The following is an 18581-nucleotide window of genomic DNA, read 5'->3' as shown; positions in this document are numbered from 1 at the left end:
TAAGATCCAATGATTTGTGCCACGTTTACAGACACATTATTTTGTAGTACACACAGGTGTTTGCTGAGTATATCTACTGTGAATGTTATTTAATCTGTTTTTGATATATTAAATTGTAGAGCTGGACTCTGTTTTAATGGTATTATTGGTTTTCTTGCTACAGAGGGGTTGTTTCTTCAAATACTGTCTTACATTGAAACTCATAGTATAATTCTACTTATACTCTCTCAACAAAGAAGTGTTTTAAAATGGCTAGTAGGTCTTCTAGTCACTTTTTGCTGGATCTATATAATTTATATAACCACAATAAATCTGTCTGAAAATTTTGATTTCAATTATGTACTACTTTGAGACCTAGGAAAAGCTGTCACACTGGAAAGACTTCCTGGAATTCTAAAATTCCTTCTTCTTTTAAACTTCATGACACAAAAAAAATCTCACAGAATGGGATAGCCATTTATTTTTTAGCTCACACCCACAACTTGGCATTGCTTGTGTTGTATAGATGACAGGTGTAGTTGAATGGAAAGACTATTAAGGGAAGAGAATAGTGTAAGATGCTTTTGTGTCTCTTTAAATTTTATAAAAGAGATCCATTACACTCAGGAATATGTTGAAAGTATAAAATTATAAGAAACTGCAAAAAAATGGTTCATCAAGTATCTTCATAAAATTTTACAGAGTTGCAGATGTCACCACTATAAAGCGTACACATCAAGTACCTGAGATAAAGGTCAACTGTAAATGTGTCAACACGCAGACAATAAAACAATTTATAAAGAGCAAAAAATTGATGTTCTTTGTCAGTTGCCTGTAAGGATGCCAGATCCTTCCATAAAGGGTAGTCATTATTTTCCTCCATCCCAGGATGAACCTAATGACAAAAATGATAGTCAGACACTTAATATTACCACAAATTATATGTATTTGTCATCTTTCCTTATAAATATTAAATTATATTTAGGAAAATAGTGGTAGTGCAAAATGTTGGAAAGAAACTTGGATTTCCATAAGTCTAGCACAGACTACTACAAATCTGTCATCTAAAAGCTAGTTTGGAGACACATAGATACATTTTCTTACAATAAATTGATATCAGTTAAAGTATGATATTTCATGACTAGACAGAGGGCCAGGAAATTGTCACCTGAGTATAGATTTGCACAGTCAAGGGATAATGAAAGCACTGTTGACAGTTTTCTCACATAGGAGGTAGATAGGCCAGGGGTGTATGTGATTTTAGAGAATGAAATAATCAGGATATGTCACTTTGCTCAGGAAAGTTACTCTCCAAATGATTGTGAAGATGAACAGCTTCATTTTATGTCCATCATTTTGGTAAGCCTGCATGTAAGATGGAATGTCTGCATTGTGTTCATGAGAAGTTCTATATATCAAAATTCCTCATTTATTACAGAAGTAATTTCATTTATGGAGAAAAGTGGACAGCAGGAATATTGCTCACCTTGTTGAGTATTATCATGATAGTCTTTAGAAGCTCTTTGTTTAGGGTACTGATGGTGTTGGCTCTCATTAAAATTGCATTAGGGGCACCTTTCATACCATGGAGTTTGGTCTCTAGGTGATACAGAGGTTTTTTCCAAGCATTCAATATGCTGAGTATAATTTTCAGGAAGTCTTCAAGCTATTCATCACAAAGGAACAACCACATTAAGATAAATAAAATATACTAGAATTAGCAACATGTTTTTAATTAGAAAGGATGAACTGATACAAATACTCTTGTGGACAAAAGTGATACACAAGTGTACATGTCAAGCATTCACTTATATTTTTGCTAGAATGAAACAACTTATATAAAGAATGGCTCTTTGTAATGATCTATAATATTGATCATATTCTGGTGTCCACATGAAATTCTACCACCTGCTCTGCATGTAAAGTGTACATACTTGACTTTTTTTGCTTGTTCACAGGCATCTGAGACTTTGCTTAGGATAATGTAGGTTCTTACAGAACATGATTTAAGAAAGACACATACCTCAAGTCCAAGATATAAATCGTTTAACTAAGATTTACCATTCTAATAAACTAGATTGATCACAACCATACTAGATTATGATAACTAGCTTATGTTAGAATGATAGTAGAAAGATATATTGAAGGCAACATGGTAGTGATAGATGTGATTTCTAGAGTCAAAACAACTTGGCCCCTCGCCTCTAGCAGAACCATCTATTTGTCAGCATGTACAGGAAGACAATGATACAAATGACTTTAATTACATCAAATGGTGATGGAATAGAGGTTGCTGGGAACTTGGTGGCATGTGACTAAGAATGGAGGCTTAAATTGGATAAATTGCAGATGCCCATTATTACTAGTCATGGAAAAGGACAATTATATTAATTTTTAAATCTTCACTTTTATTAACTCAGGTAGCTTTTAGGAGGGAATTTTTTCAGTAATATTAAAAAATAATAATACTCTGTGAATTGTGTAGTCCTGGAGTAGGTCACTAAAAACATCTACAAACATTCCTTGTTCCTTTAACCCCCTTTCCTTCACCTGTTCGCATTATTCAAAATGACATCAGATTAATTCATTAGGAGATATGTTATGGCATTGAATCAGAAGAAAGAGACCATAAAAATTATAATAAATCCAGTTGCTAGGATATGTAGACCTCATCACAAGTGAGTGTATAGAAACTTTACATATAAACATAGGACTAATTTGTACAAAAAAATTCACTACGCCTCAGTAGAAAGTACAAAAGTCATAAAGTAAAGAAAACACAAAAATCAGAACCAGGAGAGTTGTGAGAATTAAGAAGAGTCACTGTGAGGGTCAGTAATGAGAATATCACCAATGGGGAGACATAAGTGATAGATGGTGAAGACAATTTGTTTGCAAGTCTTAGAAGTAGACATAAATGGACTATTTTTTTTATCCAGGGATAGTCATCTAAGTTAATAAGTAATAATTATTTATTACATAATAATAAATAAAATCCAAATAATAAGACATTATTGTTCACTTCTGGAATTTTATGGTTCTCCTACAATATTTTTAACATTTGCTTTAACTTATAATTCAATGCCTACTTCACAGATTTTTTTCTTTAATTGTTCGCTCTTTCCCCAGTTAATTGCATGCTTAATTGTAGGTTTATAAGAACCTAAAAATGGCAAAGGCAAGGTGTCCCTTCAGTTATTTAGGAGAACCCCTGGCCTGAGGACTTACTGAGATTTTTCTGGCTTCCTCCACAGTTTCTGGAATGCTGAGGGAAAAGGTGTGGCAGCTGTTGAGAGTTGCAATCATGTGCTTCTGGTCCTTAAGAAAACCCAATACCTAAAAATGGCAAAATAGAAACTGAGTTAGTTCAGCATTTGGGATTGAGGAAATAAATCTGTGATGAGCATGTGGATTACCTCAATAGCAGTGTAGTTTTTTTTTTTCTTTTTACACATGAGTACTACATAAAATCTGAGATGGAGAAATTTGTAAAGTTACCTTTACTTATATTTTTTCTATTAAATTTGTAATCTCAACTTGATTTTCATCAAATTATTTTTAACTTCTCAGCCTTTTCCCCTCTTTACCATGCTCTCTTGTTTGTATACGTCAGTAATTTTTGTTTGGAGAGAAAAAGCTGAAAATATTAAAATTATAAACATAAAATGTTTCAAAGAAAATCTGTTAACAATATGATCCCAATGCCAAATTAAATAAATTAAATTAAATGCCATAAATTCAATTAATTTATTTATATTTATTAATATTTATTTATTTATATTTATTAATATTTTTTCTGTTTATATAAATTGAAATGCTTCTAGGCATTATAAAATTAAGGACATTCCTTTCACTATTATTGAACACATACAACTTGTACCATACTAACCTAAAAAAAGCATTTGAATAGAATTTTATTAATAGTAAGTATAAATTTATTAATCTCTGCTAATAATTTGATAAGAAGCATTTATCAATAAAAACAATAAAAGCCAATTAAAAACATAAAATAGAAATTAATGTTTACATACCCACACACACAAATATTATATTAACTTAAATGTAGTATTTAAAATACCTTTGATGTAAAATTAATAAAAGTTATTTTATGAAAGTTTAATGCATTACTAAGAATGTTAAGAATTAAAGGGTATCAGTCACAAATGAGGAATAAAAAAAAAATCTGCAGAGCTGAGTGGATGTGGTATACATCTATAATTCCAGCACTTTGGAGGCAGAGGAATGCAGATGTCTGTGAGTTTGAGGCCAGCCTGGTTTACAGAGTAAGTTCCGGGACAGCCATAATTATACAGAGAAACCCTATCTAGAAAAAAAAATCTCAGGATTAAAAAGATAATGTAAACACATATTTATTTCAAATACAGACATTCTTAGGATTCTGTTGTTGTACTCTTCATTTTCTCCTGCTATGACTGACTCTGAACACATATATATTACAACCAGTTAGAGAAAATCTAGTTCAGTTTGAAAATCAAACAAACCATCCAACAGAAGAAACTGTGGCTTCTGAGACCTGTCAGCAATGACTACTAGCAGTTGAGAGTTCATAAAAGGTCATTAGCTTAGGTCTTCTCTTTGGCTGACATGGTGTCCCGTTTACGTTTATAGTCCCTGTGCACAGACATTACAATGTATTTAAATTTTATAGGAAAGCAGTGGTACACCACATGAGGAAGCACACTGGAGCTTGAGTCCTGATGAGGATGGTTGGGAGAGAAGACTTCCACCACTCTATAATTCTTACACATAATTCCTGAGGCTTTAGAATCTAATCACATTAAAATCATTGTTTTCCTTTCCTTTTCTTTTCTCAACTCTTCTCTTTTTTTTCCATTCTCATCAACCACAGATTTCCCAAAGCTGCCCCCTTCTTGTTCTATTTTTAATGAGTATGGTTTTCTTTAACTTGTGGAGGAATAGTCTTGAAAATAGTTGGAGGGTTTTCCTCATACAAATTACAGTGCAAATCATAGCATGAAAATTCTGGGTTGTTCTTTGTTTCTTTGATTGTTTGTTTGTGTGGCTGGTTGGTTTTGAATAAGATAAAAAAAAATCACTGAAGTACTTACAATTTTCTTGAACATATTTGAGGAAAAGCCATGGGAGAACTGAAACAGCATGAGGGGATGAAAGGAAAGTTGTAAGTAAGTGTAGAATGAACATAGCCTATTGCAAATGCAGAAATGCATTCTCTGGCTCCATCATCTTCTCACTAACACTGCCTGGCTTCAAACAGGTAACATACAGCCATTGGAAAGTGATAGACTGTGCCACTTCTAAACCTGTCCTCTTACTAATAAGCATCCCCTGGAAAGCTTCTATACAACGATCCATGGTATTTAGGAATTTCTAAGAGGCTTTATACTATTTTTATATTTCCTTACTGGCACCGGTACATCTTATATTTTGTTCTATGTATTCTATGCAAGTCACTCTAGTCCACTTCTTTTCTATGGGATGTCTGCCATTTGAAGATGCCAATGAAGACCAACCTCCTGCAAACCAGGCAAGGAAATCTGAATTATTTTCACAAAAGTATCATATTACTAGAGAACAATTTTGAAAGTCTTTGTAATTGCACAGAATTGCCCCATTCTCCTTGTCCTATTTTTCAGTAGTTTGTGCTTTCTCTTTTCTATGAAACTTGTAATGTGAGAAACATGGTTTGGATATTTTCTGAAATATACTAGAATCCTTGGCTGAAGACACCAGAAGTAAGTGAGATACTTACAAATATCTTGCGCATTTCTATAGTGAGAGAAGTAGTGTCCTGTGACAGTTTGATGGCATAATCAAACAGGTCTTTGAGGTACACCTCACCATAGTCATCCTCATTGTAGTGAATGGTAGCAGAAGTCACATCCTCCCACTGGAGTAGGTTTGACATCAACAACAGTGGGAGTATTCCTACTGTATAGAAACACAAGTTACACTGGACTACCCATCTCAGGTTATCAGTGGTAATTCTTTCTTGATTATCATTTTTTTTTATCTCTTCAATTGCCTGCTACCATCTAGTCTGTCACTGTACAGCAGTGGTCATGAATATACAACTTCTAATAAAAAAACTTCAATTAAGTAATTACATTCACACAGACACATGGTTTCTGAACATGAAGACGTTATCTGGCTGTGGATGATCAAACTTGTCCTGAAGTTTTGGACATTAAACTATTGAATGTTTTTAGCTGGGTGGTGGTGGCACTTGCCTGTAATCCCAGCACTCTGGGAGGCAGAGGCAGGCAGATTTCTGAGTTTGAGGCCAGCCTGGTCTACAGAGTGAGTTCCAGGACAACCAGGGCTATACAAAGAAACCCTGTCTCAAAAAAACCAAATCCAAAAACAAAAAACAAAAAAACAAAAAACAAAAAACAAAAACAAAACAAAACAAACAAACAAACAAAAAAAAACCCTATTGAGTGTTTTTAACTCATTGTCTGAAGACAGACTAATATATTGTGAATTGAGGCCAATCTTAAATAGTCACTGTCTCCCAGAAACTCTTGTTACTGAATAGGCAATATTTGTCTCATTACAAGGACAGTACACTGCCATTTCAACTTCATTCCCAGCAAGAATGAAGACATGCTTGCCTATTGTTCAATACTGAGGTTGAAGAGAATTCTGTCATGGAAAGTATTATGTACCCTGGCTTTGCTTGGTCACAGTAATACATACGTTCATGTGCCATTCTACCAAAAGATACAGATTATTATCTTAATTAATTTGAGCTTTACAATAACACTGTAGGTACACTGGGCCAGTATAATATCCTTAAACTATATTGAGAAAAGAGGACACTTATTAAATTAAATAATTTTCTTTAAGTCCTATTCTTAGCTGGTATGGGAAGAAAAATGCCAGCACTATAGACATTGTACTCCACAGTGAGATGTCTTAATCATATTGTGCTTTCATATAAATTAGGGTGGCAAAGACGATGTCCATAATTAAATATAAATATCACCAGGCACTGTTCTTTGTAAAGTTCAATCTTTATTTGTTGATCACATGATCCAGTAGACTATATGTTTTTGACATCCATTCTCTATCAAAATCTTCTTTTCCTTTTCATAATGATTGATGTTGGATTCATCATTTTATTTCACAGATGGATAAAAACAGAACTGTAACATATCAGTAATTTACACACTCAGCAGGATGGACCAGCAAATGTCTCAGCATGAAAAATCCATTCACCTCTAGTGATAGAAATCTGAAAGAAAATTCTCTGTTCCATTAAACTTTTAATGAATGTAATTGGAAATGTGTTACATATAATTGGTACAAAATTGCGAAAGCAATATAGATCCACATCTTCTAGCAATGTCTATTATGTTTCCAGAATTGAAGATAAGTTTAAATTCACTCAAATCTTGTAACTTGTACCAAATACCCAGAAACAAGAACATACTACTTCTTTCTACAGTAGTTATAGATTGAACCCATCAACTTCTGTGTTATCATTACGGTCAAACATCAGTATCTACAATTTTGACTATTAGAGGTGGATCAGTCCACATTCTGGAGCTGTCCTGGCTGTACATTGTTGACCACACACACTGATGGTCTCTACCATTAGATTCAGGCACTATTCCTCTTTTTCTTAGGCCAACAAAAACAATGAAAAATGTCTATAGATATTGCTATCTCCAGGATAAGAAGGCTTCTCTTTCAGAACCACTGATGTAAGAGCATATTCTACAGTTGCCTTTTAGAGTAAGGCTTAGAAAGTACTTCTCAGTAAGATCTGGGCTTACTTTTGTGAGTTAGGCATAAATAAAGGTCCGTTCACTTCATGTGTAAAAATAACATCGACAAAGAAGCAAGTTGTCCAAACAAGCTTTACAACATAGTGCATTGTTTAAGCTTACTGAGAAGAAAAAGGTGAGAATTACTTACACAAGGATGGCTGAGTCAAAGACAGGAGCATCTCTAACAAGTCCAGCCACGGCTCGCCTGTTGATTCTGGAAATCTGCTTCCCAGTAGTGCTGCTTTAATTTTCCTGCTCTACATATTGCAGTATACCATGCCCAAGGCCATAAGCTGCTAGGAGGCAGGCGGAAGTACACACCTGCAGTCTCATGAAGGCTCCATATTTCTTTTGCCTCAATGATGTCAAAAGCACTATAACAATGGTAACCAAGGTGGTCACTTCTGCATCCTTTGACTTACTTCAAGGCCTAGACCAGGTTCCAAATTAAATTATGAATAAATAAAGTCATCTCTACCTGATGAAGATTCGTCAGAATTTCGTGACCTAGGAAAACATCCATGTCTTTCCTTTGGGTCTTAAGTATATCGGTGACCACTTCTGATATATTTACTGAATCTTGGATAAGACAATTTTTAATTAATTCTGAGCACTGGAAAACAAGGCCACAGGAAGAGTCACATATCATGAGTAGCTTAAGTCTTATGAGTCTCAGCAGATACCCATGAGACAACTCAACTTTTTGCATTATATTCTAGGCCCATTAAGAGTAACACAGCGTTCAAATTCAGATGTTTAGAAGGCCATCAGGTAGCAAGTTATATTCATACCTTCAAACACTATCAAAGAATTTCTGATTACTGCTTAAGATATGACCACTCTAGACCTTAAGCAAGGCTTACTGTAACAATCAGGTTCTGTCCATGAATCATTGCTTAAATCTAACTTAGATGTATTTGATGACACCTTTAAGGATTGTGATACCATTAGATGAGTTGATACATCTGGATTGGCTTAGTAATTACCTTAACTTGGACTAAATTAACATCTCTTAGTGACAGTTCTCAGTAGCTGCCTATCATGTGGCACTCTAGAATACATGCAACATTATGTTATTTTCTATAGGACACAATTTCTAGTTATGAACCCAGAGTATGTGACTTCTCATTCCATAGGCTCTTATTTGGGTACTGTTTACATTTCACACACTGTTGTATTTATTATACTGGTGGCCACTGGAACCACAACATTAAACAACTCGTTGGAAGTCTATGGGAAGCTCTGAGATCTGAAGAAGAATTCATGTAAATGGAGAAGAGGTACAATGTACAGTTTCCTTGTAGTGTGAAGTATTCTATGACTTTGATGACTACCAGACCAATGAAAAGTAATTCCCAATAAACACAAAATGATTTTTGGATCACTGTGCTTAGTCGGGTGGGCTAAAAAATGGGGCCATGAAGATGACCATGATGTCACACGTCCTATGTTAATTTTCCTGTCCAGATACATACTTGTCTTAAGTAAATGTTATATACTATGGACAAATCTCTGCTTGTGATCATGGTGTATATCAGAATTGGAAAAGGACTGCCTGGATATAAGACAAATAACCTGAATTCATTAGTTTGGAGAAAATGAGAGCATTCTTTATGGAAATATTTCATCCAATCCAGAATTCTTTCCACAGACAGATGTGACTAATGAAAAGGCAGTGGCCAAAGGGATTTCTGGAGGCAAACAAACCAGGATCATTCTTAAGCTAGCTGGGGTGGCAGGTGTGAGTTGGCCTTTCCCCCACTCACCTGGACTGGCCTTATCAATCTGAGTTCCTCCAAAGTTACATATTCTTTGGTGTACTGGAAGGTCCCCCACAACAACTTGCTCCTAAGAAAGGCTGTCTTATGAGCAATGTCTTATGGAGACATAAATGTAACTATAACTCCCATTGATTCTGCTCTATTCAATTTGATTTTTGAAGGAAAAAACTGAAATAAGTCATGGAGTACTTCATTTTAAAGTTGTATCTTACTTGGTTTTTCAAAGATTTCATTTAATTTAATGATTATATGCATGTGTGTGTGTGTACGTTTGGGTGTGGATTTACACACACAAGTGATTCCACATGAGGGCCAGAAAAGGATGTCTTGTTTACCAAAGCTAGATCTATAGGCAGCTGTGAGCCACCCTGCAGAGATGCTGGGGAAAAAACTCATTTCTCTGCCAGAACACTGTACTCTTAAACCACGAAGCCATCTCTGCTTCTTGCATTTGTTTTGTTGCTGTCCTGTTTTGTTTTGTTTTGTTTTGTTTCTTGCAGAGTTATTTATTAATGCTTTTTAGATAGAGCTGTGTCACTTCCTCCTCCATTTCCTTCTTCTAACCCCACACGATCACCCTTCCTTGAACCCCTTCTATGTAGCCCCCACTGTGAAGGAGACAGTCTCTTATGATATTTCTATCACACACATATATTTATGTGTATGTATAAATATATAAAATTAGAAACCAATTAATTTATTTTTGTTGTTTGTATGACTATAGTTTTAAAGCTGACCACTCTTCATTGAACAATCAGTAAGAAGGCTCATCCCTGGGAGAGGCTAAGTTTTTTCCCAGCAGTGAATAGTTGCCTGTGGTTCTTTGTCTAGGGGAAAGGTCCTATGGGTTTCCCCTTCCATATTAAGATGCCCATTGCTGTTCTGTTCTTGTTAATGCAGGCATTTCTAGGATAAAGTGGCTGACAGCAACTTTTTGACATTCTTGTTTTTTCAATTTTTCTGTACCTTCTTCTGCAATGTTCCCTAAGCCTTGAACATAGAAACCGAGATGTTTATGTATGTTTGTTAGAGCTGGGGTCCTTATGGTCCTTTGATCTCTGTGTTGTGTCCAGTTTTGGTTTTCAGTGATGTTATCCCTTTGTTGAAAAATGAAGCTACTTTGATGAGGGATGCTAGTTACACTTACCTGTGGGTAAGATTTACAATGTAGTAAGGAATTATGCTGGTCTATGATGTGAAGGAAATGAGCTTTTCTCAGATAACGACCTTCCTAGTACAAAGAAAGTTGGGTTTTCAGGAGAATGGATGGTTTTTCTCTTGTCGAGTAAGCCTTAAGTCAAGTTAGAAAACTATTTGTTATTCTCAAAATGTGAGTGCCATTTATAGTACCTTTATGCATATATTTTCTTGCTGATAAGTATTATAGTTCATACGTGCTGCAGTTGGTTAAGGCTGTTTAATTGTTTTTCTTCTCTTGGCATCTTGCAAAGTATTTTCTGGAGCCATGGAAGGTAGACCACAGAAAAGAGGATTTAAAGTCAGGTCCAACTTGAATGATCTGAGCTGTTTGTCCTAAGTGTCTGTTGTATTTATTAGTAGGGGTTCCAATTACTCCTGAGAGGCAAGCAAGGGCTATACTGTAAAGCTACCTTGTTTGAGGAGTCACGTGTAGTTCCATGACCAATCCTTCAAAAGCTTTCCAATGTCTTATAGTAGGGCTTTTGTTACGCTATTGTTGTTGTGGGAAACATCCTCAGTCTAAGTGCTTTAATTGCCTTTAAGGTGTACATGTGTGTGGATAGGGCAGGATATGTGTATATTTTTATATGCACAGGCACTTAAGTATATTGTGTTTAATGAAGGTAAATATAAAATGATTCCTTGAGGCTTTGTTTAACAAGCTTGGTGTAATCTGTCTCTCCATCTCTTATACTGATGCATTCATCTTTCCCATTTGAAGCCCTCTCCCTGTTTCTCAATTTATATCATCTATATCCTGTGACTTCTCTTCCAAGCCTTGCCATGTCACATTCACACTTATAGTCCCTTCATATGTTCTTGGCATCCATGCTTACTCCATATTGGACACTCACATCTGAGAAACTGTAAATGTGACATTTGTATTTCTGGATCTGGGTTACTTCATTCAAGATCAAGTTTCCTATATCCATCTATTTCTTTGAAAACTCCATGATTTGTTTGGGTCAATATTACTTCATTGTATATCAGTAACACATTTTCCTGATCTATTCATCAATTAAAGAACCCTTATATTATTTTAATTTCCAAGCTACTTTCAACACACTAGGAGCAATAGTTTTTTTGTTGTTGCTTTTTTTTTTTATAATTCTACACTGTACTATGTTTCAATATTAGCTCATAATTATTGGATTATTATCATTGACTTTAAGAATCTTGACCATTCTATTACAATTATTCATAATGTCATGCTAATATCTACCATCTCATAGATTCACACAATTGAAATCTCCTAGAAAGGCAAGTAGAGTAGATGATAATTTATCAAAACATCATTTATGAGAGGGAAATGCATATTTGAATGCAGGAGATTATTGAAATTCTACATTCAAGAGTTCTTTCTTTTGTACTAAGATTGTGTCCAATTGCTAGTACAAAATGAAGTATCAGAAGGACTATGGAAAGAAAGATAAATGCATACGAGATGACAGACAATTATCAAGAGTCTCATAGTTCTGTTGACTTTGGCATGAAGTTCAAAAGGTTTAACTGATCACTAGTTAGTTGATGTTTGAAATTCCATACATGTATATAATGTTTCATTTACTCCATTCCCTTGCAAACCTTCCTGTAACCCCCACCAATACTTTCCCTTCTCAACTTCACGCACACTTTTATAAACCTTCCAAGTATATATTGACAGTATATTCAATAGTATATGAACATCTACTGTGCCATGAGCTATCAACATGGGATATCATATCTTAAGGGGTGATATGATATCCTTTTAAAAATTCTTAATCTTCTTCTCCAATCAACCATTAATTGTAAACAACTCCTTAGTCTGGGATGAGACTTTATGAGCTGGAATTTTGACTGAGTTGATCTTGTACAGATTTTTTGCATGCAGTGACAACTGTGTGTACAAAGTCCCTGCTATGTCTCTAAAATTCTATTTCTCATCAGTATACCTTTATTTCTGTTTCTTATAATCAATCTCTCTTCCATGTTGACCTTTGAGAACCAGGAGTGGTACTCAATTATGTGGCAAATAGTCCATTTAAGTCTCATTCTCTAAGTTTTGACCATTTCTTAGTCTCTGCATTAACAACAATCTAGTTCAAGAAGATCCTTCTCTGATGAGATTTGATAGATGTGCTAATCTATTTTGTAGGTTGTTTAACACTATGTAAGTAAGTAAGCAGGATAGCCACCATATTTTCTCTTAGGGCCAATGGCTAGCTGAATCCTGCATTTCCCACCTAGTCACTGGTCATTAGCTTTGTATTTTGTAGCATTCCTTTACACCATTGAGAAAATGGTTGGCTAATTCTTATGACATTTCTGGTACTATTGCATCAATGATCTCATCCTTTCAGGCCAGTAGTTATTATAGCTTATAAGGTTCACATCTGGGAAAGATGATTGATTTATTTTCTTTCCAGTGCCATTCATAGCACCTTCTGACACTTTCACCTACACCTATCATAGTATATACATTTTCATGTTCCCAGTTTTAGTTTCTTTACCAGAAACAGAGAATTTTGGAATGAATGCTGACCTATGATAGTATATAGTGCAGCTTTCTTATCTTTATTTACTCTAGAATAGACTAGGTGTAAAAAGCTAGCCATGCATGAAATTAAGCTAGAATTAAGAAGTTACAAATTGATCATTTATTTCCCCTACAACATTAGGATATTATAAACAGAAATTCTAAAATATTTTCTTGAATCTTTATTTTAAAATCCAGCAAAAACAGTACCCCATGCATGATTCAAACCTCAGAGTCTCCAGATGATTTATCCTTTATTCTATCTCATTGCATAGTTAACCAAGAAGACTCTCAATGTTTGTTGTCACTGAAATATGGAGTTAGAGATTATAACAAGACCTGAACAAATGAAAACAAAACTAGGCTACATGAAAATAAATGGAGTATTCTGTTAAGCAACCTGAATGTTCCTGTTACACAATCAAAAGACAGAAAAAGCACTGTATTTATAAATGTGTACTAAGAACACACAGCAATACATATCTGGAGTCTAAGTGTCAATGAAGAACTCTACAAAACATGAAAGTTAAAAAAAGATTATTATTGGTAAGTAATAGAGTGAATAATTAGAATGTTTTTTCAAAAGCCCCCTTTCTCTACAAATTCTTCTTCATATAATTCATCATAAGTGTCATTTAACTCACATGTGCTTTAACTCACAAACCACCAGATTGGATTCTCTCCATTATAACTACAGTGAAAAGTTAATCAATTATATCTGTCTTAGTCAGGGTTTCTATTCCTGCACAAACATCATGACCAAGAAGCAAGTTGGGGAGAACAGGGTTTATTGAGCTTACACTTCCATGTTGCAATTCATCACTAAAGGAAATCAGGACTGGAACTCAAGCAGGTCAGGAAGCAGGAGCTGATGCAGACGCCGTGGAGGAATGTTTCTTACTGGCTTGCTTTCCCTGGCTTTCTCAGCCTGCCCTCTTATAGAACCTAAGAGCACTAGTCCAAAAGTGGTACCACCCACATGGGGCCCTTCACACTTGATCACTAATTGAGAAAATGCCTCACAACTGGATCTCATGGAGGCACTTCCCCAACTGAAACTCCTTTCTCTGTGATAACTCCAGCCTGTGTCAAGTTGACACATGAAACTAGCCAGTACAATATCCTTCTGCTTATATTAATATCAAGCAACTACTTGGCACTTAAGTCACAAAGCCTTCTCCCTTAGTTTTTGACTTTCAAAGATATGAAGAAATTTTTGTAAAGGAAATAGATTGACTTGATTTATCCTGGACAAAAATTGTAGAGGCAGCAAAAAATTATAGAAGTTAATGCCCTCAAGAATCATTGTTACTCTCTTATCATTCATCCGAAGCTGTATATGCTGTATCATTTATAGCCAAGGATGATTCAGCACAATCCTAGGATCAAGAAAACCAGTGGCCCAAGTTGTCTATATTCTCTAATACGGATACAAATATGGAAGGATATGTGATCTTCACCAACTGTAGGTCAGGAAAACAAGAACACTTGGTCCTTTGAGAATTGGATATTGAAGATTTCTCAACATTTCTCTGAAGATATTACTGAACCCCAAATTCCTGAGTGGCTAAAAGAGCTACTAATTTTGTAACTGTAAACTGAACAGATGGGTAAGCAAATGATGGGACTTCAGTGTTTCTCTTTAGAGTGTTTCTTTTCCAGACAGGGCTTCAGCATAGATCATGTATATAGCATGTGGCATTGCTCTAGAACTCAATGACAGATACTGTCCTATAACTTGGGTTCGAGTAGTTCTCAGTAGTCAAGATGAGATGAATGGAAAAATAGTAAATGAGTGTTGCACAAAAAAAAATACATAAAATTATTAAGACCTTAAGGCAAACTCCATTAGTAAATTTGAGAAGTGTGCCTGGAAATGCTTCTATGGCTCTGTGAGACTTAAGTTTCCAACAAGATATCGTTGGGTGTTGAAAGAGGTAAAAATGAGGATCTTATACCTAGTTTTAGAACTCTGGTATGTTGGGGAATGCAAGACCAACAAGAATCAATGCTAAGAAGAATTAATCAATTCCATAAGAAGCCTCAAATACAATTGAAGCATGGAGCAGCAGTCAATGGATTTGGATAGAGAGACATACAGATGCAAATACTTTACCAGCTCTTAAGTCAGATGTACCTCTGGTAACCGAAAATATGCTGTGAACTTTTCTTTGACAAAAGACTATGTGACAGAGGAGGATGTGCTCCAGGGACTCATGGTATACACCAGAGGTGGAAAGTTTTGCCTTATGGCACAAAGGAAAGGGAACATATCTGTTTGAGGAAATGACTGCTTTGGGATCTGAAAAAGATTTGTGCTCCCTGGGACCTTTCTGTAGACAGAGATGTGAGAGAAACTGTGGTAGACAGGAAGCCAGAGGCAACTAGAACAAGGAAGCATTCTGGAAAAATAACCAGAACACCAGGTGACAATGGGATTGTTCCCCTTTAGCCCTGAGAAAAGTGAGTCCATCCCAAATTATCCATTTCATTGGAAGCAGTCCCAGGTATGAAGGCCATCGGAGTCCTTGAGAATTACAGAATAGTACAGAGAGACACAGATGGTAGTGATTCTCCTGAGCCTTTCTCTATTAATATTTATTTTTGAAGAAAATTATTGCAACAGATCATAAAATCTTTTTAAAAAAATATTTGAGGTTTTTCTCTTCTTAAACATTTTTGATATAATTACACAATACTCTCCTCCCGTTCTTCCTTTCATACTCTCCCATATACAACTGTCACTCACACCCTGATTTCTTCTAAAATTTACAGGTTCTTTTTCATTCTCTCTCTCTCTCTCTCTCTCTCTCTCTCTCTCTCTCTCTCTCTCTCTCTCACACACACACACACACACACACACACACGCACACGCACACGCACATGCACACACACATATAAAACCTACCCAGCACATATAATATTACATGTGTGTACATCTTGTCAGGGCTGAACATTTAGTATTGGATAACAAATTGATGTGTTCTTCCCTGATGAAGGCTATTTCTCCTGCTCTAAGAATTCTGGTGTGTCTGAAGACTGCTACAATGTACTCATATAAATAAATAAATCTTTAAAAAAAACAAATTGGTGTGCTCTTCCCCAATGAAGGCTATTTCTCCTGCTCTCAGAATTCTATAATGACTGGTAGATTTTCTCTAGGCTTGGGATCTCTCAAGTTTTCCCCTTCCATATTAGAATGTCTATTGGTGTGTTCCTTACTCAGGTCATATTTAGTCAGCCATAATGGAGATATTTCAGGAGCACAGCCTCTCTGAAATTCTTAGGTAACACAGAAAACTTCCTGGTTCTTTCACTCTTAAAATTCTGCTCTCTCTTCCACAATGACCCCAAAACCTTAGATGTTAGTTAGGATTGTGCTGTAGGTGCATCTATTAAGACTAGGATCCACAATTCTGTTTTGATCAATTATGGTTCTCTGTAATGGTCTCTGTCTATTACCAATAGACATTTCCTTGATGACAAGTGAGAACTAGAGTTATATATGAGTTTAAGAATAAAAACATTTAGAATGAAGTGAGAAATTATATTATTACTTTTTACCCATGCACCCTAACTTCTGCATAATGGATCTTTGGAAAGAATAAGTGAAACAAATCTTGGCAATTTGTGATTTTAGTAGTCAATAAAAATAAAGAATGAGATGCTGAGTGCCAACATCAACTCATAATTGTTTTTTATTATATATTTTTTTATTTTCTATATTCTTTGTTTACATTCCAAATGATTGCCCCTTTCCCTCTTCCCCACTCCCCATAAGTTCCCTAAGTGCTTTTCCCTCTGCCCATTCTCCTATCAATGCCCTCCTACTTTTCTGTCCTAGTACTCCCCTACAATGCTGGATCAAGCCTTTTCAGGAACAGGGACCTCTCCTTCCTTCTTCTTGGGAGTCATTTGATATGTGAATTGTGTCTTCGGTATTTAGAGTTTCTGAGCTAATATCCACTTATCAGTGACTGCATTCCATGTGTGTTCTTTTGTGATTGGGTTACCTCACTTAGGATGATATTTTCCAGATCTAACAATTTGCCTAAGAATTTCATGAATTCATTGTTTTTAATTGCTGAGTAGTATTCCATTGTGTAAATATACCACATTTTCTGTATCCATTCCTCCATTGAGGGACATCTGGGTTCTTTCTAGCTTCTGGCTGTTATAAATAGGGCTGCTATCCTTATTGCATGCCAGGGAATCCTCTGGGTATATGCCCAGAAGTGGTATTGCAGGGTACTCCGGAAGTGTTATGCCCAGTTTTTGGAGGAACCTCCAGACTGATTTTCAGAGTGGTTGTACCCACTTGCATTCCCACCAGCAGTGGAAAAGTGTTCTTCTTTCTCCACATCCTCACCAATACCTGCTGTCTCCTGAGTTTTTAATCTTAGCCATTCTGACTGTTATAAGATGAAATCTCAGGGTTGTTTTGATTTGCATTTCCCTAATGACTAATGATGCTGAACATTTTTTAAGATGCTTCTCAGCCCTTCGAAGTTCTTCAGGTGAAAATTCTTTGCTTAACTCTGTACCCCATTTTTAATAGGGTTATTTGGCTCTCTGAAGTCTAACTTCTTGAGTTCATTATATATATTGGATATTAGGCCTCTGTCAGATTTAGGGTTGGTGAAGATCTTTTCCCAATTTGTTGGTTGCCGTTTTGTCTTTTGACAGTGTCCTTTGCCTTATAGAAACTGTAATTTTATGAGGTCCCATTTGTCAATTCTTGATCTTAAAGCTATTGGTGTTCTGTTCAGGAACTTTTCCCCTGTGCCCATGTCCTCAAGGGTCTTCCCCAGTTTCTTTTCTATTAGTTTCAGTGTGTCTGGTTTTATGTGGAGGTCCTTGATCCATTTGCAGTTGAGCTTAGTACAAGGAGATAAGAATGAATCAATTCAAATTCTTCTGCAAGCTGACCTCCAGTTGAGCCACCGCCATTTATTTAAAAAGCTATCTTTTTTCCACTGGATGGTTTCAGCTCCTTTGTCAATGATCAAGTGACCATAGGTGTGTGGGTTCATTTCTGGGTCTTCAATTCTATTCCATTGATCTACCTGCCATTCACTGTACTAATACCATGCAATTTTTAACACTATTGCTCTGTAGTACTGCTTGAGGTCCGGGATACTGATTCCCCCGGAAGTTCTTTTACTGTTGAGAATAATCAACTCATAATTGTAATGAAGCTCCTAAAGTAGGATGAACTTTAGTGATTTTAAAGGAATTCCATCTGTTAATGTAATAAACATTACATTAATGCTATGTTAATTTAATGTAAATAAAGGTAATAAACTTGCCTTTATACTAAGTCCAGGTTCA

The 18581-nt window shown here is 35.6% G+C and overlaps 1 protein-coding gene across 1 annotated transcript; it reads right to left on the bottom strand.

Moving 5' to 3' along the window:
* Positions 1–655: 655 nt before the first annotated feature.
* On the bottom strand, positions 656–7933 carry LOC127664542 (prolactin-7C1-like). The gene is made up of 6 exons (XM_052156605.1): positions 7903–7933; positions 5732–5910; positions 5070–5108; positions 3208–3315; positions 1466–1645; positions 656–874 (listed from the first exon to the last, which is right to left on the bottom strand). Exons 1-6 carry the CDS (start codon positions 7931–7933, stop codon positions 656–658), a joined length of 756 nt encoding a protein of 251 aa, XP_052012565.1.
* Between the last annotated feature and the right edge of the window lie 10648 nt (positions 7934–18581).

The sequence above is a fragment of the Apodemus sylvaticus genome, chromosome 14, assembly GCF_947179515.1.
Source record: "Apodemus sylvaticus chromosome 14, mApoSyl1.1, whole genome shotgun sequence".
Lineage (NCBI taxonomy): Eukaryota > Metazoa > Chordata > Mammalia > Rodentia > Muridae > Apodemus > Apodemus sylvaticus.
Note: the sequence above shows the minus strand (reverse complement) of the source record. Positions and strands in the feature narration are given on the sequence as shown.

Excerpts from the sequence above, each read along its gene's own strand:
- LOC127664542 (XM_052156605.1), bottom strand. The coding sequence starts at position 7,933 with ATGCTCCTGTCTTTGACTCAGCCATCCTTGT. Across the intron at positions 5,911-7,902 it reads TTTGACTCAGCCATCCTTGT|TAGGAATACTCCCACTGTTG; the intron begins GTAAGTAATTCT and ends GTTTCTATACAG. Across the intron at positions 5,109-5,731 it reads TAGAAATGCGCAAGATATTT|TTCTCCCATGGCTTTTCCTC; the intron begins GTAAGTATCTCA and ends ATGCTGTTTCAG.